The 24,065-nt window shown below is 55.2% G+C and overlaps 2 protein-coding genes across 2 annotated transcripts; one reads left to right on the forward strand and one right to left on the reverse strand.

Moving 5' to 3' along the window:
- Window positions 1-64: 64 nt before the first annotated feature.
- G6PD (glucose-6-phosphate dehydrogenase) lies at window positions 65-12,888 on the forward strand. The gene is made up of 13 exons (XM_066340218.1): window positions 65-135; window positions 1,133-1,281; window positions 2,200-2,237; window positions 3,639-3,747; window positions 4,387-4,604; window positions 5,488-5,643; window positions 5,721-5,846; window positions 5,933-6,026; window positions 6,577-6,763; window positions 9,541-9,776; window positions 11,039-11,115; window positions 11,687-11,779; window positions 12,343-12,888. Exons 1-13 carry the CDS (start codon window positions 81-83, stop codon window positions 12,443-12,445), a joined length of 1,641 nt encoding a protein of 546 aa, XP_066196315.1. The 5' UTR covers window positions 65-80; the 3' UTR covers window positions 12,446-12,888.
- A 4,814-nt stretch (window positions 12,889-17,702) lies between these two features.
- On the reverse strand, window positions 17,703-18,335 carry LOC136374838 (olfactory receptor 14C36-like). The gene has a single exon (XM_066340229.1). The coding sequence runs from the start codon at window positions 18,333-18,335 to the stop codon at window positions 17,703-17,705; it is 633 nt and encodes a 210-aa protein (XP_066196326.1).
- Between the last annotated feature and the right edge of the window lie 5,730 nt (window positions 18,336-24,065).

The following is a 24,065-nucleotide window of genomic DNA, read 5'->3' on the forward strand; positions in this document are numbered from 1 at the left end:
TCTGTTAGAGAAAAGACTCGGCGGTGACTGGTAGATGAGGGGCGAAGGGCGTGTTCAGGGGCGTGGCCTCAGTGAGGGGCATGGGGACCCGCGCGAGCGTGGGGGAGGCGGCGCGAGAGCGGCCGGGGCGGGAAGGTGCGGGGAAAACCGGGAAATGGGGAAACCCGAAATTTGGGGGGAATTCGGGGGAATTCGTGAGGAGATTTGGGCTCTGGGAGGGTCCGGGGGTCCATGGGGGCCTGGGAGGGAGCGTCAGGGGAAAACTGGAGGGGGCTGAGGGGAGATGTCGGGGGCTTTAGGGCGGAAATGGGGGGAAATTTGGGGTCTGCGGGGGGTTTGGGGAGATTGAGGGGGGTTGGGGGCGGAGAGGGTGGAAATTTGGGGTCTGGGGGTGTCGAGGGGTCCGTGAGGGTCTGGGGAGGTTCTGGGGAGGGGGTTGAGGGGGAATTGATGGGCGGTGAAGGCGGAAATTGGGAAAATCGGGAGATTTGGGGAGAATTAAGGGGCACTGGGGGGTCCCAGTTCCAGGGGGATTATGGGGGGAGCGGGAGGAAACTGGGGGCGATGAGGAATTACGAGGGGTTGGGGGGCTGAAGGTGGAAATGGGAAGATTTGGGGGATTTGGAGCATCGGGGGGGATTTGGGGTTTGGGGGGGCAACTTGGGTGTGGGGGGTTAGAGGGATTTGGGGGTCCTGGGGGGAATATTGGGGCGGGCTGGGGCCGGTTTGCAGGGGACAATGGGGGAGGGCGTGTCCTGCCCCCCCGGGCCCGTCCCTATCCCCCAAATCCTCCCCTCTCAGGTGCCAAATCCCGGCCCCAAAGCCCCGATCCCGCCCCACAAGTCCCAAACCCCACCCCAGGTGCCCATCCCTGCCCCAAACACAGCCCAGCCCTGCCCCCCAGGTGCCCAAACCCGCCCCAAAACCTCCGAATCCCAACCCCCAAGTGCCCACCCCTCCCTCTAGGTGCCCGTTCCTGCCCCACAACCCCTCAAATCCTGCCCTGGGGTGCCCAAACCTGCTCCTCTGCTCCCCAAATCCTGCCCGGGGTGCCCGAACCTGCCCCCCGAGTGCCCGATCCGGCCCCACGAGTGCCCGATCCGGCCCCACGAGTGCCCGATCCGGCCCCCAGGAGCGATGCCGGGCCCCGGTGAGGAGGCGCCGGGCGCCGGCGGGGAGCTGAGCCGCTCGCAGGTGTGCGGGATGCTCCGGCAGGAACTGAGCCGGGATGGAGCCTTCCTCCAGGGCCACCCCCATGTTCTCGTCATCCTCGGCGCCTCCGTGAGTGGGGACGGGAATCTGGGGGGGGGGATGAAGGGATTTGGGGGGGATTGGGAGTGTTGGAGGGGGAATGGAGGGGGTAAAGGGCAGAAATTTGGGGCTTGAGAGGAGGGATAAAGGGGTTTGGTGAGGAATTGGGGGGGGAACTGAGGGGCTGGAAGCGGGATGAAGGGGTTTAGGGGGGAATTGGGGGGCTAGAGGGAGAAGGAAGGGGTTAGGGGGAGAAACTTGGGGCATGGGGAAGTAAAAGAGTTTGGGGGATATTGGGGGGCCTGGAAAAGAGAACTGGGGGGCTGGAGGGGGGAAAGAAAGGCTTAGGAGAAGAAATTTAGGGCATATGGGGCAGAATAAAGGGGTTTAGGGGGATGTTGGGGAGCTGGAGGAGAGAATTGGAGAGCTGGAAAGGGGAATAAAGGAATTGGGGGGGAATTGGGGGGGCAGAGAGGGGGAATGAAGGAATTGGGGAGCTGGAAGGGGGAATGAAGGGATTGGGGGGGAATTGGGGGGGCAGGGAGGGGGAATGAAGGAATTGGGGGGGGCTGGAAGGGGGAATGAAGGAATTTGGGGCGGGGAGGGGTTATTTGGGGTCACTGGGGGATTCGGAAGGGGCGGCCACCCCGATGCCTCTGGGGGTGGGGGAGGGGAAGGGGAAGAAGTTGGGGTGCCCCGCCCGAGGTGCCCCGCCCACCCCTCCCAGGTCACCCTTTGAGGCCAGGGCAAGGCCGCCCCTCCCCCACCCGAACCCCAACTTCCTCCTCTGCCCATCCCCCACCCCATTACCCAACGCACCTTAATTAAACACCCCGGGGGGGGGGGGAGGGCGGTGGCGCTGACTCAGCACATTCCAGGAGTGGGGGAGGGGTGGGGCGGGGCCATCGATGGGTGTGGCCCCAGCCCTGACGGCCCCTCCCCCCACAGGGCGACCTGGCCAGGAAGAAGATTTACCCCACGATCTGGTACGGGGACAGCGGGAGCACCTGGGGACAGCAGGAGCACCTGGGGACAGCAGGGGACACCTGGGGACAGTAGTGGACACCTGAGGACATCAGGATCACCTGGGGACAGCAGAGGACACCTGGGGACAGTAGGGGACACCTGAGGACAGCAGGATCACCTGGGGACAGCAGGGGACACCTGGGGACAATAGGAACAATGGTGTCACCAAGGCCACCTGTGTTACACCTGTCACCAGGGTCACCAATGGTCCCAGAGCCACCAAGGTCCACTCCCTGTCCCCAGCATCACTGAGGCCATCGATGTCCCCAGGGTCACCAAGGCCACCAAGGTGCCTCTGACTCTGAGGCCATGAGGGTCACCAGAGCTCTCAATCACGGTCACCAGACCCGTCCCTACGGTCACCAGGGACACTCTTGTCATCAGGGCCATCATGTCCCCAAGGCCACCAATGTCCCCACCTGTCCCCAGGGTCACCAATATCACCAGGGCCCCTGGGACCACTCTGGGGTCACTGCTGTCCCCAGGGCCCCTGGGGCCACCAATGTCAGTCACTGCTGTCCCCTGTGCCACCAGTCAGCAGTGCTCCCATTGTCTGCTGTCCCCAGTGTCACCACAGCTGTGTGTCCCCGTTGTCCCCAGGGCCACTTGTGTCACCAGCTGGCACCAGTGTCCCCAGGGCTACCAATGTCCCCTGTATGACTATGGTGTCCCCAGTTCCTCCCTTTGCTGCTTCTGTCCCCTCAGTGTCACTTGTTTCTATGTCACCTGTCCCTGTGTTACCTCTCCCAGGGTGATGTGAGGACAGGAACCACCATTACCAGTGTCACCACTCTGAGAGGGGGTTGGTGACACTGATGTCACCTGAGGTCTGATGTCCCCAGAGGGGGTAGTGCCAGTGCTGTGGGTGTCCCTGGGGAGTTTGGTGACAGTGTCCTCACAGGTGGCTGTCCTGCCCCCCGGTGGCTGCTGTCCCTGGGGGTGGCATGGTAACAGTGCTGGGGGTGTCCCCAGGGGGTTGGTGACACAGGTGACAGTGTGTGGCTGTTCTGGGACAGGCACCCCTCGATGTCGGTGTCCCTTGGTGGGTTTGGGGACACAGGTGACACAGGTGACAGCGCTGTCCCTGTCCCAGGTGGCTGTTCTGGGACAGGCACCCCCAGATGTCGGTGTTCCTGGGTGGGTTTGGGGACACAGGTGACACAGGTCACAGCGCTGTCCCTGTCCCAGGTGGCTGTTACAGATTGGGCAGCCCCCGATGTCGGTGTCCCCGAGTGGGTTTGGGGACACAGGTGACAGTGCTGTCCCTGTCCCTGGTGGTTGTTCCAGGACGGGCACCCCCCCGATGTCGGTGTCCCTGGGTGGGTTTGGGGACACAGGTGACAGCGCTGTCCCTGTCCCAGGTGGCTGTTCCGGGACGGGCTCCTCCCCGATGCCACGCGCGTGGTCGGCTTTGCCCGCTCACCCCTCACCGTGGAGCTCATCCGGGAGCAGACCCTGCCCTACCTCAAGGTGACAGTGCTGTCCCCACCTGTCCCCTTTGTCCCCTCCTAATGCCTCCTGGTCTCACCTGTTCCCTCCTGTCCCTCTTTGTTCATTCTGTCCTCATCTGTCTTCTCTCCCTCCTGATGTCACCTGAACTCTCCCAACCCCACATGTCCCCAGGTGACCCCCAAGGACAAGCTCTGCCTGGCCTTGTGCCCCTGTGTCCCCTCACTTGTCCCTACCTGTCACAGGTGACCCACCAGGACGCTCCTTGTGTTCCCTGTGTCACTTATCCCCTGTCCTGGTCTGTCCCCATGGGTGACCCCTGAGGATGGCCCCTGCCTGGCCATGTTCCTGTTCCTCCCTGGCCCCACAGGTGACCCCTGAGGACGGACCCTGTGTGTCCCCTGTATCACCTGTGGCTGTGTGTCCCCACAGGTGACCTCTGAGGACAGGCCCCGCCTGGCTACATTCCTGTCTCACCTGTCCTTGTCTATCTCCACAGGTGACCCCAGAGAAGGGTTCCTGTATCCCCTCTCTCACCTGTCCCCTGTGCCTATGTGTCTCCACAAGTCACTCACCCCTGAGGACAGGTCCCACCTGGCTGCATTCCTGTCTCACCTATCCCCTGTCCCTTGTCTCACCTGTGGCTGTGTGTCCCCACAGGTGACCCCCGAGGACGGGCCCCGCCTGGCCACGTTCCTGTCCCTGCAGAGCTTTGTGCGGGGTCAGTACGGGGACGAGGCCTCGTTCCGGGCGCTGGACGCTCACCTGCGGGGGCTGCCCGGGGGGGACCACGCCCACCGCCTCTTCTACCTGGCCCTGCCTCCCAGCGTGTACACACCTGTGACACAGCACCTGAGGGCCCTGTGCATGGGACAGGGGTGAGTGGGGACATGGGGTCACAGCTGTGACACAGCACCTGAGGGCTCTGTATGGGACAGGGGTGAGTGGGGACATGGGGACACAGCTGTGACACAGCACCTGAGAGCCCTGTGCATGGGACAGGGGTGAGTGGGGACATGGGGACACAGCAGTGACACAGCACCTGAGAGCCCTGTGCATGGGACAGGGGTGAGTGGGGACGTGGGGGACACAGCGGTGACACAGCACCTGAGGGCTCTGTGCATGGGACAGGGGTGAGTGGGGACATGGGGGACACCCAGGGATGGGACACATAGGGTGGGTGACTAACTGTAAGGGACACAGGTTGGGTTGTCACCTCTCATGTCCCTACTGTGTCCCCCCATATCCACATCCCCATGTCTTCCTGCCTGTCTACATTCCCATGTCCCTCATATCCCGTGTCCCCTGTGTCCCCATGTCCCTTGTGTATCCTTGTGCCCTCATGTACCTCCACACCTCCTGTATCCTTGTGTGCCACCGTGTCCTGTGTCCTCATGTGTCCCTGTGTGCTCATGTGTCCCTCTGTCCTCATGTCCTCATGTCCCTGTGTCCCCCCATGTCTCCCATATTTCCTCTACCCCCATATCCCTTTGTGTCCCCATGTCCCTATGTCTTTCCTGTCCCCCCATGTGTACCTGTGTCCTCATGTCCCCACGTGTCCTCTTGTCCCTACATCCCTTATGTCCCATGTGTCCGCATGTCCCTCCATGTTCCTTGTGTGCCCCTACGTCCTATGTGCCCTGTGTCTCTGCATGCTCCCCCATGTCCCTGTCCCTCGTGTCCCCATATTCCCCCGTGTCCCCTCATGTCCCCCCATGTCCCCCCGCACCTGCCCTCACGTGCCCGTGTCCGTGTCCCCAGGTGGAACCGTGTGATCGTGGAGAAGCCGTTCGGGCGGGACCTGGGCTCATCGGAGGAGCTGTCGGCGCACCTGAGCGCGCTGTTTCGCGAGGAGCAGATTTACCGCATGGACCACTACCTGGGCAAGGAGATGGTGCAGAGCCTCATGGTGCTGCGGTGCGCTGGGGACACAGGAGGGGACAGGGGACACGGGGAGGGACATGGGGACACACCCTAACCCTCACCCACCCCAGGTTCGGCAACCGCATCTTTGGGCCCATCTGGAACCGCGACAACGTCGCCTGCGTGGTGCTCACCTTCAAGGAGCCCTTCGGCACCGAGGGCCGCGGTGGATACTTCGATGATTTCGGCATCATCCGGTGAGGATGGACGTTCTCCGGTGTCCCCAAGTCCCCTCTCCGTCCCCCATGTCCCCCGACCCCGTGGCAGCGCCGGCTCCCCACAGGGACGTGATGCAGAACCACCTTCTGCAGCTGCTCTGCCTCGTGGCCATGGAGAAGCCAGCGTCCACCGATCCCGACGACGTCCGCGATGAGAAGGTGGGGACAGCAGAGACACCAGGGTGTCACCAAGGTGTCACCACCACCCCCTGACACCGCATTGGTCACTGAGCTTTATGTCCCTGATGGTCACATCACGGTCACGGCCACAGGGACCATCCCCAGGTGGCCCCAGGGTTGTGTCCCCCTATGGCCACATCTCCCCACCCCAGTCACGTCTCACCATGTTCTTGATGGTGCCTGCCAAAGCCACATCCCCTGTGGCCACATCTCCAACAATATTCCATCACCCATTAACGATGGTGGCCCCCCAAAACCACATTCCCCATGGCCATGTTCTCACTGACCATGGCCCCGATCACGTCTTATCATCCTGTTCTTGATGGTGAACCCCAGTGCCATGACTCGTGGCCATGTCCCAAACCACATCTTATCACCACCTCCTTGTTTATGACCCCCTCAAAACCACATCTCCTAATGGCCACATCCCCCATACCCCATCCCATTGCCTGCTCTTACTGGTGGTCCCCCGTAACCACGTCCCCAACCAGTCCCACCCATAACCAGGTGTCCCTCACTTGTCCCTCAGGTGAAGGTGCTCAAGTGCATCAGCCCAGTGGAGCTGGAAGACGTGGTGCTGGGCCAGTACGTGGGCAACCCCGAGGGACCCCCTGAGGCACAGAAGGGCTACCTGGACGATCCCACAGTACCCGCCGGCTCCACCACACCCACCTTTGCCACCGCTGTGCTGCGCGTGGCCAACGAGCGCTGGGACGGTGAGAGGGCGTGATGGTGGTGATGGCTGTGATGGTGGTGGTTGCCATGGTGATGATACTTGTGTTTGTGATTATGATGGTGGTGATGATGATAGCAATGACCATGATGATAGAGGCTGCCGTGGTGGTGACATTCATGGCTGTGACGGTGATGATGTGGTGGTCGTGGAGATGGTGCTGGTGATGGTGGTGGCTGGAGAAATGGTGCTGGTGATAGTGATGATGGTTGTGGCCATGGTGATGGTGCTGATGATGGTGATGATGCTGGTGGCCATGGAGATGGCACTGCTGATGGTGATGATGGTGGTGGTCATGGAGATTGTGCTGATGATGGTAATGAGGTTGGTGGCCGTGGAGATGCTGCTGCTCCTGCTCATGGTGATGGTTGTGGAAACAGTGCTGTTGATAGTGACAATGATCATGCTGGTGATGGAGATGGTGCTAATGGTGGTGATGGCCACAATGGTGAAATTGATGACCAGGGAATGACAGAGGCGTTGACCATGATGATGGTTGGAATGATAATGGAGATGATGAGCACTGGTAGTATCTCTGATGATGACGGTGGTGGTGGTGACAATGCCAGTGGTGCCCCAGGTGTGCCTTAAGTGCTGCACTGGGGCAACGCGCTGGGATGCCAATGGGTGGTGAGGATTGTGATGACATTTATGAATGATGATGGTGACTGGTGATAATGTTGATGGATGTTGATGATGTTGACAATGTGGATGGTGACGTTGTTGATGTTGTTGACGATGGTGATGGATGTTGATGATGTGAATGATGACAGTGATGACAACATTGGTGGATGGATGTTGATGACGACAGTGTTGGATGTTGATGACATTGATATGATGGTGGGTGTTGATGATTGTGATGATGTTGATGGATGTTGACAATGTGGATGATGACAGTGTTGGTGGCACTGTTGATGATGATGATGGATGTTGGTGATGATGATGACGGTGGCAATTTTGATGATGAAAACAATGACGATGTTGGTGGCAATGGTAATGGTGATGGATGTTGATGATGATAATCACAATGATGATGATGATGACAATGTTGATGGATGTCAATGACTGATGATGTTGGTGATCCTGCTGCTGCTGCTGACAGTGTATATGATGTGACTGATGACAGTGATGATGTTGACAATAATGATGTCAATGTTGAGGATGCCAGTGTTGATAACATCAACGATGATGACAATATTGGCAATGACAACAATGACCATGATGATGACCCCTCAGGTGTCCTCTTCCTGCTGCACTGTAGGAAGGCACTGGGATGGTGATGGATGTTGATGATGACAATGGCAATGATGACAATGACAATGCCACTGTCCTTAGGTGTCCCATTTATGCTGCACTGTTGGGATAGTGATGGATTGTGATGATGTTGATGATGTTGATGGATGTTGATGATGACGATGTCAATGATGACAGTGATGGCAGTGATGATGTTGATGACAATGGTGACAATGACATGCCACTCTTCCCAGGCATCCCATCCATGCTGTACTGCAGGAAGGTGCTGGGATAATAATGATGATGATGTTGATGATGTCAATGATGACATTGACAGTGATATCAATGATGTTGATGATGACAGTGACAATGATGACAATGACAATGCCACTGTCCCCAGGTGTCCCATTTGTGCTGCATTGGTGGGATATTGATGGATGGTGATGATGTTGATGGATGTTGATGAAGAGGCCAGTGATGACATTGACCATGATGACAACAATGATGTTGATAATGACATTGACAATGATGACAATGTTGCTGATGACAATGACAATGATGACAATGACAGTGCTGCTGTCCCCAAGCATCCCGTTTCTGCTGTGCTGCGGGAAGGCGCTGGAATGACAATGACAGTGATGTCAACGATGACAACAATGATACTGACAATGACAATGCCAATGATGCCACTGTCCCCAGGTGTCCCATTCGTGCTGCACTGCTGGGATGTTGATGGATGGTGACGATGTTGATGGATGTTGAGGGTGAAGCTAATGATGACATTGACAATGATGACAACAATGATGTTGATAATGATGTTGACAATGATGACGATGGTGATATTGCTGATGGTAATGACAATGACGGTAATGACAGTGCCACTGTTCCCAGCCTCCCATTCATGCTGTGCTGCAGGAAGGTGTTGGGATGGTGATGGATGGTGATGTTGATGGATGTTGATGATGATGATGATAATGTCAACGATGACAACAATGATGACAGTGATCATGATGACAACGACGGTGCCACTGTCCCCAGGTGTCTTGTTCGTGCTGTGCTGCTGGGATGGTGATGATGTTGATGATGACGTCAATGATAACATTGACAATGACAACAATGATGGTGTTGATGATGACAATGACAATGATGACAATGACAATGCCATTGTCCCCAGGCATCCCATTCGGGAAGGTGCTGGGATGTTGCTGGGTGTTGATGACAATGATATCAATGATGCCAATGATGATATTGACGATGACAATGATGACAATGCCACTGTCCCCCGGCATCCCATTTGGGTTGCGCTGTGGGAAGGTGTTGGGATGGTGATGGATGTTGATGACAGTGACGCCAGTGATGACACTGATGATAATGACAATGCCAGTGACGTCACTGTCCCCAGGTGTCCTGTTTGTGCTGCACTGCTGGGATGTTGATGGATAGTGATGATGATGTCAATGATGACATTGACAATGATAACAATGATGATATTGATGATGATGATGCCAACGGTGTCACTGTCCCCAGGCGTGCCATTCGTGCTGCGCTGCGGGAAGGCGCTGAACGAGCGCAAGGCCGAGGTGCGGCTGCAGTTCCGGGAGGTGCCCGGGGACATCTTCGCGCAGCAGTGCAAGCGCAACGAGCTGGTGGTGCGCGTGCAGCCGCGCGAGGCCGTCTACGCCAAACTCAACACCAAGAAACCCGGAATGTTCCTGCGGCCCGAGGAGTCCGAGCTTGACCTCACCTACGGCAGCCGCTACAAGGTACCCCAGACGGGCTGGGGACGCGGGGGTGGGGACACAGGAACAGGGAGACGGGAATGGGGCAGGGGACATGGGAACAGGGACACGGGAATGGGGACATGGGAACGGGGACATGGGAATGGAGCTGGGGACACGGGAACGGGGACACGGGAGTGGGAATGGGGACATGGGAACGAGGACATGGGAATGGAGCTGGGGACACGGGAACGGGGACACGGGAGTGGGAATGGGGACATGGGAACGGGGACATGGGAATGGAGCTGGGGACACGGGAATGGGGACATGGGAACAGGGACACAGGAATGGGGCCGGGGATACAGGAATGGGGACACAGGAACAGGGACATGGGGCTGGGGACACAGGAATGGGGACACAGGAGCAGGGACATGGGAATGCGGCAGGAGACACGGGAATGGGGACATGGGAATGGGGACATGGGAATGCTGCAGGAGACACAGGAATGGGGGCACAGGAACAGGGACACGGGAATGGGGACATGGGAATGCGGCAGGAGACACGGGAATGGAGACACAGGAACGGGGACATGGGAATGGGGCTGGGGACATGGGAACAGAGACACGGGAATGGGGACACGGAAATGGGTTTGGGGACACAAAAATGGGGTTTGGGAATAGAGAAATGGGGCTAGGGGTGCAGAAATGGGGGTAGGGACATGGAAATTGGGGTGGGGACATGGAAATAGGATTTGGGGACACAAAAATGGAGCACTGAAACCCAAAAATGGGGTTTAGGGATCCAAAAATGGAGTTTTGAGACATGAAAATGGAGCATCAAGACCCGAAATGGGGTTTGGGGACAGACAAATGGGGTTTGGGGACCCAAAAATCTAACATTAGGACCCAAAAATGGGAGTTGGGGACATGAAAATGCAGCATTGAGACCCAGTGGGGGTTTGAAACTCAGAAACGGGGCTAGAACCCAAAATCACAACACTGAGACTCAAAATTGTAGTGTTGAGACCGAAATTGGAACATTGAGACCCCAAAATTGGGGGTGGACACCTCATATCTCAAGGGCCTCCTCACACCTGGAGGGGTTCCCAAAACCCACCTGGGTCCCCCCAAATCCCAGTTGTTCCCCACACACCTGGGACCACCTCAAACCCAGAGGAGCCCCCAAAATCACCAAACCCCACACTTGGCAGGGTCCCCTCAAAGCCCACGTGTCCCCCCATCTCTGGGGGTGTCCCGCACACCTGGGGGTGCCCCCAGACCCCCCCAGACCACCTTGGTGCCCCCCAGGATGTGAAGCTGCCAGATGCCTATGAGAGGCTGCTTCTGGACGTCATCTGCGGGAACCAAATGCACTTTGTGCGCAGGTGAGAGGGGACAGGTGACACCTGGGGTGGACATGATGGGGGCAGGTGGGACACAGTGACGGGTGTGACGGGGTGGGGGCAGGTGTGACTTGAGATCAGGCGAGACATAGAGGGAAGGGCACAGGTAAGACATGGGGATAGGTGGGACATTGGGATAGGTCACACCTGGGGGACAGGTGGGTACAGGTAGGACCGAGGAACAGGTGGGATGTAGGGTGGAGGCACAGATAAGACATGGTGCCAGGTGGGACAGAGGGGGATAGGTGAGTCCTGTTTGGGGGGGGTCAGTGGGACCAGTTTAAGGGAACAGGTGGGACCAGTCTTGGGGGGGCAGGTGGGATTTGGGAGGGATAGGTGAGACCAGGTTAAGGGGGGCAGGCAGGATTTTGGGGGGGGAAGATGGGACCAGTTTGGAGGGGCAGATGGGATTGGTTTGAGGGGGTCTTGTGACTTTGGGGGGAGAGGTGGGACCAGTTTGGGGGCCCAGGTGAACCTGGGGAGGTCCCAGGTGAGGTTTGGGGAAGTTTTGGGGTCCCCCAGCTCAGTTTTGGGGTGTCTTCCCCCCCTCCAGTGACGAGCTGCGCGAGGCCTGGCGCATCTTCACCCCCCTCCTGCACCAGATCGAGCAGCGCCGTGAGCCCCCCATCCCCTACCCCTACGGCAGGTGAGGGAGGGGGGCACCTGGGGGGCACCTCGGGGGGCTGGCGGGTGATATGGGCTGGACTGGGCAGCCTGGGGGCACCTCGGGGGGCTGAGGAGTGCCTGGGAGGGAACCTGAGGGGGCAGTGGGGGGGGGGTACCTGGTGCAGGAATTTAGGGGTCTGGGGGACACACCTGCGGGGGAGGGGCCAGTCCCGGGGGTCCTGTTGCAGATTTGGGAGGTCCCAGAGGTTCCACTGAGGATTTGGGTTGTCCTGGGGATTTGGGGGGATCCCAGGGGTCTCAGTGGGGATTTGGGTTGTCCTGGGGATTTGGGAGGTCCCAGAGGTTCCACTGAGGATTTGGGTTGTCCTGGGGATTTGGGGGGATCCCAGGGGTCTCAGTGGGGATTTGGGTTGTCCTGGGGATTTGGGAGGTCCCAGAGGTTCCACTGAGGATTTGGGGGCATCTCAGGGGCCTCACTGGGGATTTGGGGGGTCTCGGGGATTTGGGGGGATCCCAGGGGTCTCACTGGGGATTTGGGGGTCCCGGGGCTCCCCCCTGACCCCGTGTTCCCCCCTTTCCCAGCCGGGGCCCCCCTGAGGCGGATGAGCTGCTGCGGCGGGTGGGGTTCCTGTACGAGGGCACCTATCGGTGGGTGCCACCCCCCGGGCCTGACTCCCACCCCTGACCCACGGCTGGACCCCCGGACCCAGGGGGGGACCTTCGCAGGGGTCCCTCCAAATACACTCCAGGGCTCTGGGCTGGGGGTTGGTGCCCCATGGGACCCCCCCTGCCCCATAATCCCCCCAGTCCTACCCCATAGACTCCTCAGTCCTGCCCCATTGTACCCCTCCCTATGCCCCCAACACACTCCAGCCCCCCAAAAACACTCCTGGGCTGGGGATGACCCCCATAATCCCCCTCGCCCCACAGAGCCCCCCAGCCTTGCCCCATAGCCCCCCCTGGGCCCCCCAACGCCGCAGCTGGGACCAAAGCTCCCCCACCCTCCAATCAAGTCCCCAAAGCATAATTACCCCTCTCCCCGCCTTGGGAGCAATTAATGCTTAACGCAAATCAATTAATCAATTAACTTGCCATTAACCAGGACCAATTAAACCCACCTTTGGCTAATTAATTACCACCATCACCTTCTAATTGCCCCCAGGCACTTATTGGGCAGACCCCGCCTTATGGCACTTATGGGGCAGAACTCAAACACTTGGGGGGTCAGGACCCCTGGCACTTTTGGGGCACAATCCCCACTGTGGGGGAGGGGGGAGCCCCTGGACCCCCGAAGGGGGTGGGGCCGAGGCGACGAGCGGGGCTTATGCTAATGAGGAAGGGGTTTATGCTAATGAGGAAGAGGTTTATGCTAATGAGGAAGTGTTGCCATTGCCAAGGGAACACTGAAGGGGGGGGGCAACAGGTCAGCAGCCAATCCAGAGGCAGCAGAGTTAGAGGGGGTGTGGCCAGAGCATAAGGGGCAGGGTCAGAGCCGAAGGGGGCGTGTCCTTGCCACAGCCCCGATGGCGCTGCTGTCACCTGCTGTCACCTGAGCACTCGTGGCAGGGACAGGCACAGGCATGGGGACAGGGCTGGTGGCACTGTCTGCATGCTGTCCCTGCGGCCTCTCTCCTGGCTGCTGAGGGGACAGAGGCTCTGAGCCACCCCCTGATGGGCACCAAGGGACCCTGGGGACACTGCGGGGCCTCAGGGGGCCCGGGAGAGCCAAGGGAAGGGTGGAACCTGTGTGAACCAGGTGTCAGCCCCGACAGAGCTAGGCCTCACTGAACCCGGGTGCCACGGGGAGCGGCCAGAGCTCAGGGTGGAAGCCAGGGCCCAGTGTGACACAGCTGGGCCTTGTGGGAGCCAGGAGTGCTTTGTGACACAGTGGAGACTGATGGAACCAGATGTCCCTTGTGACGCACAAGGGCCAGAGGGAGCCCAGGAGACCAGAGTGAGGTTATGGCACCTCATGAAACCTCATGGCACCAAGGCGGCAGAGCGTGACGCAGAGGGGCCTCGTGGAGCTCAGGAGAGCACTGTGATGCTCTGGACCAACATGGCACCAAGGTTCCCCTGTGACCTGACAGAACCTCCTGCAAGCAAGGGACCATTTTCCCCTGTGCTTGGCACTGGTGAGGCTGCACCTCGAGTGCTGTGTCCAGTTCTGGGTGTCTCAGTTTAAGAAGGGCATTGAGTGCTGTGTCTAGTTGAGGATGGACACTGAGTGCTGTGTCCAGTTCTTGCCCCTCAGTTTAGAGTGGACATTGAGATGCTCCAAGTGTGTCCAGAGGAGGCGACGAGCGGCCTGTGAGGAACAGCCGAGGGAGCTGGGGGTGTTTGTCCCAGAGAAGAGGAGGCTCAGGGGAGCCCTCACCACACTCTACAGCTCCCTGACAGGTGGCTGTAGCCAGGTGGGGCTCCGGCTCTTCTCCCAGGCAGCCGCTGGCAGAAGGAAGAGGACACAGCCCAAGGCTGTGCCAGAGAAAGTTGAGATTGGACATCAGGAAAAGATTCTTCACTGAAAGAGTGATGGGGCACTGGAATCATCTGCCCAGGGAGGGAGTGGAGTCCCTGTCCCTGGACGTGTTAAGAAAAGAATGGACATGGCACTTGTCCAGGTTTGAAAGACAAGAGTCTGCCACAGGAGGCAGGAACCTCCTTTGGAATGGAGAATGTGACCCCCTTCCCTCTGAATTATTATAACTTTGAAATTCAGGAGCTTTCAGGCAAAGATATGGGAAAAGGAATAACAGTTCTTTACTAGTCTGTGTAACAAGGCAAAGTAACACAGACCCCCTTATGCATCTGAAGGAGATCACTTTCTTGTAGAAATCTCACCCTTTATATACCTTTCTTCTGTACCTGACATAGCAAACTTGACTGAGACCTAAGAGAACTCAGCAGAGGGAAGGCAGCTGTTGGCTGGCCTAGCTGCAGTGCTGCTGTCCACACGTTCTGCCCCCCAGTCACTGTCCTGCTCATACTCTGTCCACTCCCAACTGCCCCTCTCCTCACTCCTAACTGCCTCATCCTTCAATCCACTTCCAACCATCCAGCCTGAAGCTGTGCCTTTCCCATAGGGCCTTCTGGTGAGAACAAACCTTAAACACTTTTACAGTTACAAACCAAACCCTACATCTCCCCCATCTTTTTTAATTAAGCAAGAAAAATCTGCTAGGAAAAGCCCAAACAATTTCTAAGACATTAATAACAGTGGTAACAGTAATAACTATGAAAAGAAACTTGCTAGGAAAAACCCAATTTCTAAGACATTAATAAACAGTGGTAACAGTAATAACTATAGCAGCCTTTCAAAAACTGTAAATTAGGCATATAACTTTGTAACTATATACATATAGAATCAGAATGGTGCGATAAAAAGTCGCACACACCCTGAGGGAACCCATTTAAATTGGTGGCCTGTAGAGAGAGACACAGGCATAACCTCCATCCCATGTCAATAAGTCCATTCCCCAATCAGGAAGTCCTTTATCACCACAAGAGGTTTGGGATGAGTCTTTGTGACAAAGGAATATTGCCTCTCACATGCCGTTTGTCCTGAATAATCACAATTTAAACAATTGGGAACGTATAAGGTCTTGGCTAGTCTATTATGAGGGCACTCCAATTCCCCCTTTTTTAGTTTTTCAAGCATGGTTTTTAAAGCTTTATGGGCACACTCTACAGTAGCTTGGCCTGTGGATGAGTGTGGAATGGCTGGCTGGTGAGACACACCCCACTGCTGTAAGAAGTGATGGGTTTGCTCCGAGCTGTAGGCAGGTCCATTGTTTTGATGGTATGTGGAAGGCCTGGAGTGGCAAAACAGGGGAGTCAGTGCCAGATGGCATCATGGGCCTTCTGTCCAGTGTGAGCAGTTGCCATGAGGAAACAGGAGTAAGTGTCAATGGAAACATGAATATATTTTAAACAACCGAAGTCTGGGAAGTGGGTAACATCAGTTTGCCAAATTGAATTTGGTGTTAAACCTCGGGGGTTAGTTCCCCCTGCTAAAGGAGTAGGAGGGACAAGATAGCAGAATATCAGGAGCCTGTGAGGAAGTTAATTGAAATTGTTTATGAAGGGAATGAGCATTTTGATGGAAAAAATTGTGAGACAATTTAGCCTGTATTCGGTACCACACCTGCCATTACAGTGATGTCTGCATAGTTGTTACTCTCTGTGATAGGTCCAGGTAGATCTGAGTGGGAACAAACATGCATGGAAATACACAGAAATACATAGAAATACATAGAATACATAGAAATCATGTTGCTGGTCGTTTATCAAAGTCCACAATGTTCTTAACTCTGTAAATAAAAGATAGTTATTAAAATGCTATAAATAGGAGGATTCCAAACAAAATACAACCTTGGCTGCATATGTGGAATCAGTTATGATGTGAAATGGTTCCTGTGAAAACAACTGAAAAGCATAACGGATAGCAGCCAACTCTAAATTTTGTACAGAGGCATCCTTTAGCATTAATACCCTTTTATGCCACTGGACAGTCACCTCCATGCCAAGTTACTGCAGCTTTGTTGGTTTTGCTGGATGTGTCTGTAAAACACTGTTGGTCCATTGACAGGGGTCATGTTGCAGTGATGCTTTGTATAGAGAAGGAGGTTACCCATTTCTGTCCATAAACGATGTGAGGGATAATGGATAGATAACTGTCCAGAGTAATTGTGAGTGCAATTATCATCTCCAGGATTTTTTTCCAGTGGAGTTTTGTAACCTTAAAAAAGTTGAAAGTTGAAAGTTGGTGTCCTCTGACAACAACCATGCCAGATTGTCTTTACTTGCAGGTATGTAGATGGTATGTGGATCCTGGCAACTGAGTGTTTGTAGTCACTCTCTGCCTTTCCTAACTAAATGTGGGAACATCTCATTAACTGTATCACAAGAATGTGGGTTACGAACAGTGATCCTTTTGCAATCTTCATTTGAGTTTGTGGAAAGAGGCTGCCGCAGCAGGATAACTCTGGCCTCATCAATATCGACGTGTCAAGAGAGCATAGCTTGCAGTTGTTCATTCAATTCCTGTCGAGGAATTAATTGTATGAATGACTCCACTGGACCCTGCAAAATCTTACCAAAAGACATGTCAGAGTCAGTACTTGTTCCCAGGAGCTGCCCCAGGGCCTGCAGAGGTCAGTGAGCCATAGTGTCACACACATCACTCGGGTGGCCTGCCTGGGTTGTGGGGACTGTGGAAACACCCTCTCCAGTCAGCTGGGATTAGAGGAATTCTGTCCTGCAGTACTTCTGCCTGAGCTGTATACAGTCCTCTGCCGTTGGTTAGCCAGAATGCAAACTGTGTCGCTGTTAGAATAATTCTCATTGCACTTTTCCAGTCCTGGGGTGCGAGCACATACGCAGTTGCTGATGGATTCTAGGGAAGTTAGGGCGTGATGGGAGGATATGCTGCTTCCTTTACTGGTGCCCTCAGTTCTTTAATAACTTTCTAGTCCAGCTCTCAGTTGGTTTGGCACATTTATTACTGGGCAGGCTGTAATGACTGCCAGGTCTCCCTCCTCCATGGTGGCCTCCCTGCATTTCTGCCAGCACTGGACTACTGCACTGTCATTTTGGGCAGGGAGAGGGGCCACTGCCTGTTCACAGTATGGGAACTCCGTGCCAAGTGGGGCAGCCATGCAAGGATTCTTATCTGGGTAAGGAAGGGGCTTGGGTTAATGTCAGGGTTAGGCAACTTCACGGGGAATTCCTTGAAATGTGGGTTGATTTCAGGGCCATATAAGAGCTCTGGTGGTGCTGAAGGTTCAGGGCAGTCAGCTTCCAAAGCCACGCAGTGGTCGATATTCACGTGGTTTCTTTTAATTGCTGCCATAATTATCCCCCATGTAGAGAGGTGGCTGCAAGCTTTGGCACCACCAGACAATGCTGATGATAGTAAAAAGTCTCTCGCCCACTGCTTGCAATTATGAGAAAACAATGAACACAAAACATCCAAATCCTAAACAGGCATCAACCACAATAAGACAAACATCCCACAGGTAATGTGAGTGTGAGCAGGAGAGCTTGAGGATATGTGGGATTTCACAGAACTGGCCCAGGGCATTGCCATGGCACAGGGGCAGGGAAAATGTATTGGCCATGTGCAGCAGAGCATTGAGAAAGGCACTGGCCCAGGCAGCTGCTGCCATGTGGGCACAAGCTCTGCTGCCCAGGAGGGTCCCGTAGTGCAGGGGTTTGCAGATGGACACGTAGCGGTCGTAGCACATGATGGTCAGGAGGGAAACTTCTGATGGGAAGAAAAGCAAAAGAAAAACCTGTGCAGCACATCCTGCATAGGAGATGTCCCTGGTGTCCCAGAGGGAATTGTGCATGGCTTTGGGGACAGTGGTGAGGATGGAGCCCAGGTCGCTGAGGGCCACGTTGAGCAGGAAGAAGAACATGGGGCTGTGCAGGTGGTGACCACAGTCTAGAGAACTGATGATGAGTCCATGGCCCAGGAGGGCAGCCAGGAAGAGGCAGAAGTGCAGCAGCTGCAGCTGCCTTGTGTCTGCCAATGGCAGCAGGAGGAAGTGGCTGATGGAGCTGCTGTTGGACATTTTGAGCCTCTTGGTATGAAGGCACTATCTCAGGAGAAAAAACAGTGACAAGTTCCAGAGATTTCTCTGAGGAAAATGCAAAGCATTTCCCACAGACCATCCCCTGCTGCTCAGAATCACTTTCCTTTTGTAGGACTGTTGCCTGCATCTCTGTGCCTGGAGCTCTGCTTGGTGCTGGGTAAGTGTCCTGTGAGGTCCTTTGCCCACAGGTGCTGAGGAATCAGCCCAGCTCTGCAGCAGTGACTTCAGGGGAATTTTGGGAGTACTAGACAGTGCTCTGGCTTCACATTTTCACTTGAAACTGCTCCTAGCAGAGAAAGGCCAGTCAGTACCTGCAATCCCAATGCTAAGCAAAGGCAATGGATGGGAAATTTAGATTTTCCAACACTTCTTCCCCATCTACCTAAGTGAGTGTTCTTGCATGTCAGAAACACTCAGCATTTCTACTGCAAAGAACAAAGTGAGTCCTGCATGACAAGAGGCTCAGCACACAATGAGAACTGCTCTGTCTCCTCTGTCCTATCCCCAGATGCCTCATGGCTGCACTCTTAGATGGAGAGTGATTGCACTCCCACCTTACCCTGAAAAGCCACCAGACACTGTTGGGAGCAGAGATCCACTGCAGACCAGGAAATGTCTCACCCTTCCTCAAGGTCTCAGCACCTCACTTCCAGCCAAGGGCACACATGGTTCCATCGGCCAGCCCAGCACCGCCTCCTCCATCACAGCATCTCTGTGCTTCTTCCCGAGCCTTTCAGGGAACACAAAGATACCCGGAGCAGGTTTGCACCTTGCAGGGCAGTTCACAGTCTGGAAGGACACCCAAGAAGGATGTACAGTGGATTGCATCTCAGTGAGGGAGAATTGTTCATTCCCAATCAACAAACAAAATTATTGCCGGCAGCCTCACAGGGTAGAGGAAACGTGGGAATTTTGTTCCCATGGACATGGCTGCAGAAAAGGACTGACAAAAATCAGTAGCTGACTGTGCAGCTGAAAATGCCGACTCCAAGGAGAATGAGTACAAGAACTCAGTAACAACAGCAAAACCACAAACAAGTGGAGGAGCAAGGAAACAAGGAGAGAGTGTGGCTGGGAGAGGCAGGGCAGGGGCAGCCGGGCACCGAGGGCAGCGTCACCCTCACCCAGCTGTGCCCCTCCCAGAGCCCCCAGGGCCGGGCAGCTGCTCCCAGCCCTGTGCTCTGCAGAGGGAACTGGGCCCACGGCTCTGCTGCAGCTCTGCCTGCACAGGAGGGAGGTCAGGCCTCGCCACCACAGCACTGAGGGCAGAGGCTTGGCTGGGTGCAAGAGGAGGAGGCAAAGGGGGCTGCATTGGAGGGGGTCACACTGAGTTATTTGAAGTTACCTCCCCACAGCATTTCTGGTTCTAGTTTCCCCTCATTCCATGACCTCTGCTGCCTGGGGTTTTTACTCTGGGGAAGCTTTTCCCCCCACTGTCAGCACTCAGAGAATCCAGCACAACATCCTTGCACTCACCATGGCCCTCCAGAAGCCTGCCTGTTGGCAGGGGGTTGGCTGGACACATCTCCCTGTTTGCAGGTGGGAAAGGGCAGGGCACAACAGTCTGGTGGGTCCAGCCGAGGTGATGCTTGTGCTTCTATCAGCAGAGAAGTTGCTGAAGGCACTTTCAGAGTCTTCAATCAGACCTGCTGGTCACTCCAAGCCACAGCTCAGGGTTCTCAGTGACTTGTTCAAGGAGAGCCCCTTTTGCATTTTTCCAATTCCCCAAGAATATGAAATTGAAATCACAGACTCAGGGAAGCTCCTTATCTTTATAGTGATCCCTCCCTTGATCTTTCCCTTGCAAAGTGCCCTCAGCAATGTCCTGGAGGTGATATAGAGCTGGGAGAAGGCCTGACCCATGGACACCCTCCTGAAACCAGAAGCCCCCTCTCCTGCCTGGGCACTGCTGGTGGCACACGAAGGTTCACAGCCTGCAGCCATGCCCAGGGCCACGGAGCCCACATGCCTCGTGCCTCTGGCAGGGCAGCAGGGAAGCTGAAGGCTGGGGGCTGTGCCAGCTCTGGGACATCATTCGAGGCAACTGCACTGCCCTGCAGGCAGACACTGACCATGGCAGGGGCTGCCAAGCCTTGGCTCAAAGGGAGCTCTCCTGTGTACTCCCAGCCCAGACTGCCTTTCACCTCTCTCTGCCTCCCACCAGATGGGCCAGAGGAGGCATCTCATCCTGGTTTTGTGTTCTCAGCATTTGAGGGACACCCAGTTCCCATCCCAAACCTTCCACTAAGTCACAGTAGGTGTACATGTGTGCCCTGGACAGACACCTCTGTGTGAGTGTGTTCTCTCAACTGCCATGGGAATTAATGAGCACAGAAGGCAGGAGTGAGCTGGTTACAGGTAAATACCCAGGCACAAATGCCAGAGGTGGTCCCACATCTCCAGGAAAAGGAGCAGGTTCCTATGGAGGACTGTAATTGTCCTGGCATTCCCTGGCCTAGCAAAGCAATGGGGTGCCAACAGCCAGAAGGAGTTTTGGACTATTTCTTGGAGGGGCTTCTGGGTGGGCTAAGAAAGGTGACACTCACTGGGACTTGGAGCTGACCAACAGGGAGGAGCTGGTCAGGAATGGGCTCAGCAGTGTCCACCTTGGCTGTCACAACTGGGGTCTCAGATGCTGTAAGAGCATCCGTAGATGTCAGGGAGAGGGAACTCTGCAAACCTGAGACACTTACAGAACACTGTTTTATCACAAGGGCTGTGGGTAACAGGGCCTGCCTACAGCCACCAGCCTCGGCTGAAGGGAAGCCCCAAGGAGAGAGAGGGAGAGAGAGAGGAAAAAGCTAACAAGTGCGATCAGGGTAAGAGAGTCAGGTCTGAGAGCGAGATCCTTGTTACAATACATTATATCTCCTTTTGTGTTGAATATTCTACTTTACAGTGACCAACCAGGGCGAGATACAAAACCTACAGACTTTGCATATAGCCTATGAGAACTGCTCTATTACCATATCATTCTGTATTCTAAACTCTAAAGACTACTTTTTCTTATCAACTTTTCCCTGATACCTTGGGGGGCTACTCCCTCGAGCCCCTTTGTTTGCTATCACCCAACCCATCACTAGCTAATCACTGTCTTCTGGCCTTCCGTGTCTACATCTCAAAGCTAGCTTTTATTTCTATTTCATTCACAGGTTTTATATTTTCAGTATTTCTTGCCAGGCAATCATATCTGTAGGCTTTTCCTGTCCCACCTTTCCCAACAAGGTGCCAAAAGGCAGTGAGCAAGGCCAGCAGCAGAGGAGAAGAATTCGATGTTCTGGGAGGCAAGAGGTGCCATGGCAAAGGCAGGTCTGAAGGAGCTCAGGAAATCTTACAGGCCTTGCAGGCAAACCTGCCAGGACAAGAAGGATCTCTCCAAATTCCCATGATCCCTCTTCTGAGGCTGCTTGGCTGAACAGACAGAACTCCAGAACAAAGAGGCAGCAAGATGGAAACAGAGCAAGCTGCAAAGCAGGGATTTAGCACATCTCACCTCAGGATGTACAAATGAAGCCAAAAGCAAAGCTCCCAGGAGTTTGAGAGATGCTGGGAAGGGAAGAGAAAGCACCAGGAGCTGTCCAGGAATAGAGGGCCCTGCTGAATGAGTCACAGCCATCCTGGAGGTCTGGCACAAGTGGGCACTGGGGCTGATGGCCTCCTGTGGGCATGTCAGCCCAGGGCATGGGCATACACCCTTCCTTGGGAGGGGTTGTGCTTGTCCATGGCACGGCTCTAGACTCTGCAGAATCTACTTGAAGCCAGGCTGATGAGCTAAATATGTCTGCATTAATGCAGAATTGTGTCTCCAAAATCTATTTGGTTTGAATTTGTCTCTTTAGGTTGAAACCTCTTCATTTTGACTACACTCCTGAAGTCTCAGCCTAATAGTTCAGGGATTAGGGGAAATCATCAGGATGTTTACATTGGCAAAATCTCTGAGCATGCCAAGGTCCCTGTGCACTCAAGGTCCCTCATGCCAGCTGCTGAGGGATGGGTGAGGATGGCTCATCCTGAAGTGCAGCTGCTAATGGGATCATGGAATGATGGAATCATAGAGTGGGTTGGGTGGGAAAGAACCTTTAAAGGCCACCAAGCCCAACCAGCTGCCACGGGCAGGAACATCTTCAACCAGAGCGAGCTGCTCCAAGCCCCGTCCAACATGGCTCTGGATGTTTGCAAGGATGAGGCATCCAGCCCCTCCCTGGGCACCCTGTTCCTTGCTTTCACCACCCTCCATGGAAAAAAGTCTCTGCCTCGTGGTGGGATCCCTTGGATGAGAGTGTGAGGAGCAGGCGGCCAGCAGAGCTCAAGGAGGGAAGAGACTCATTTCATGGCACTGCTGGCCTGGGCAGAATTACCAGTGCTCAGAAAGGCCACAGGTAGGGCAAGGGAAGCCAAACCCTGGCCAGTGGTGAAAGAGCAAACAGGGCTGGGCTGAGTGCTTGAGAAAGGATGAGGAGGATGAGGAAAGAGGACTCCCCATCCTTGCCTGCCCAGAGGGAACTTCCCCAAGAGCTTTGAAGCTGCCTGAAAGTGCCTGAGCTCTTGGTGCCCTTGGCCATGGCAGTCGTTTGCCCCAGTGAGGTCTGTGAGGACACAGGCCGTCCTTGTGGCACTGGGGCTGTGTCCTTGCAGCCCTGGGGACACTGGGCACTGTGACACTGCTGTCCTTCCCTGGGCAGTGCCCATCACAGCCCAGGCTGCCTCCAGGGAGATCTCTGGGCTCTGGGAGGGACAGGATCTCCTGTCCCAGGGACCGGGATTCAGGCCTTGGCCCTTCTGCTCCATCAAACAGAGGGTATGCTCAGCACCAGAGCCACTTTCCCAGTGCCTCTGCCTGCCTGCAATCACAGCCTCCAGTTCTCATCTCTTATGAGGCCCTGGGGAGGCTTCATCAGAAAGGGCTTTCAGTGGCAACTCTTAATGCTCCAAGTCACTTTGGGGTTTTCTTCTGACTTGGATTTCTTGAGGGACTGCTGCTCTCTCCTGTCAGGATCTGAGGATCCTGGACTCAGAACACCAAATACACCCCAGGGCTCATTAAAAGGAAGAAAGGCCTAATGAGTCGTTACCTTCCCAGCCCCTTTGTCAAGTCTTCAAGACTTGTACAGCTAATTAGAAAGCTTTGAGGACTGGAGATAAAGATTCCAGTGCCCACTCTGAAGAGGTGATAACAGCATTGTGCAGCTGACACCGATCCAGGGTATCCTAAGGAGAGCAGGACCAATGGAAAAACAGCTCCTCATGGCCCAACACGGGATGGACAATTCTGCCCATCCTCTCCACCACCCCCCCGGCCCTTGTCTCAGTGCCCACCCAGGATCTGCCTCACTTTCTGTGACATGAGACTTGTCCATTCTGTAGTGATTTTACAGCTCCTTTGCATCAACTTCCACCCCCTTTTATCCTAGATCTGGCTGCCAACAGGCATGGAAGGGTTTCTGCTAATTATGAAACAGAAAAATTATAAATTAAAAATAATAACAACAAAAAGACCTCCCATAAAACCCTCAAACTGAACCCACCAGCAGCAAAATAAACAAACTAACAATCAGAAATACAGAACCCCAGCCAGCTGCAGAGGTGGAACATGATAAACAGTCAAACACAACAAATGATTCCCACATCCTCCACGACCTCTGCAGGCAGTGCCCCTCGGGCAGGGGGGTGCTGCAGAGGGCCAGGGCTGCCTTGTGCCCTGCCCAGGGA

This window comes from Sylvia atricapilla, unplaced genomic scaffold (genome assembly GCF_009819655.1).
Source record: "Sylvia atricapilla isolate bSylAtr1 unplaced genomic scaffold, bSylAtr1.pri scaffold_14_arrow_ctg1, whole genome shotgun sequence".
Lineage (NCBI taxonomy): Eukaryota > Metazoa > Chordata > Aves > Passeriformes > Sylviidae > Sylvia > Sylvia atricapilla.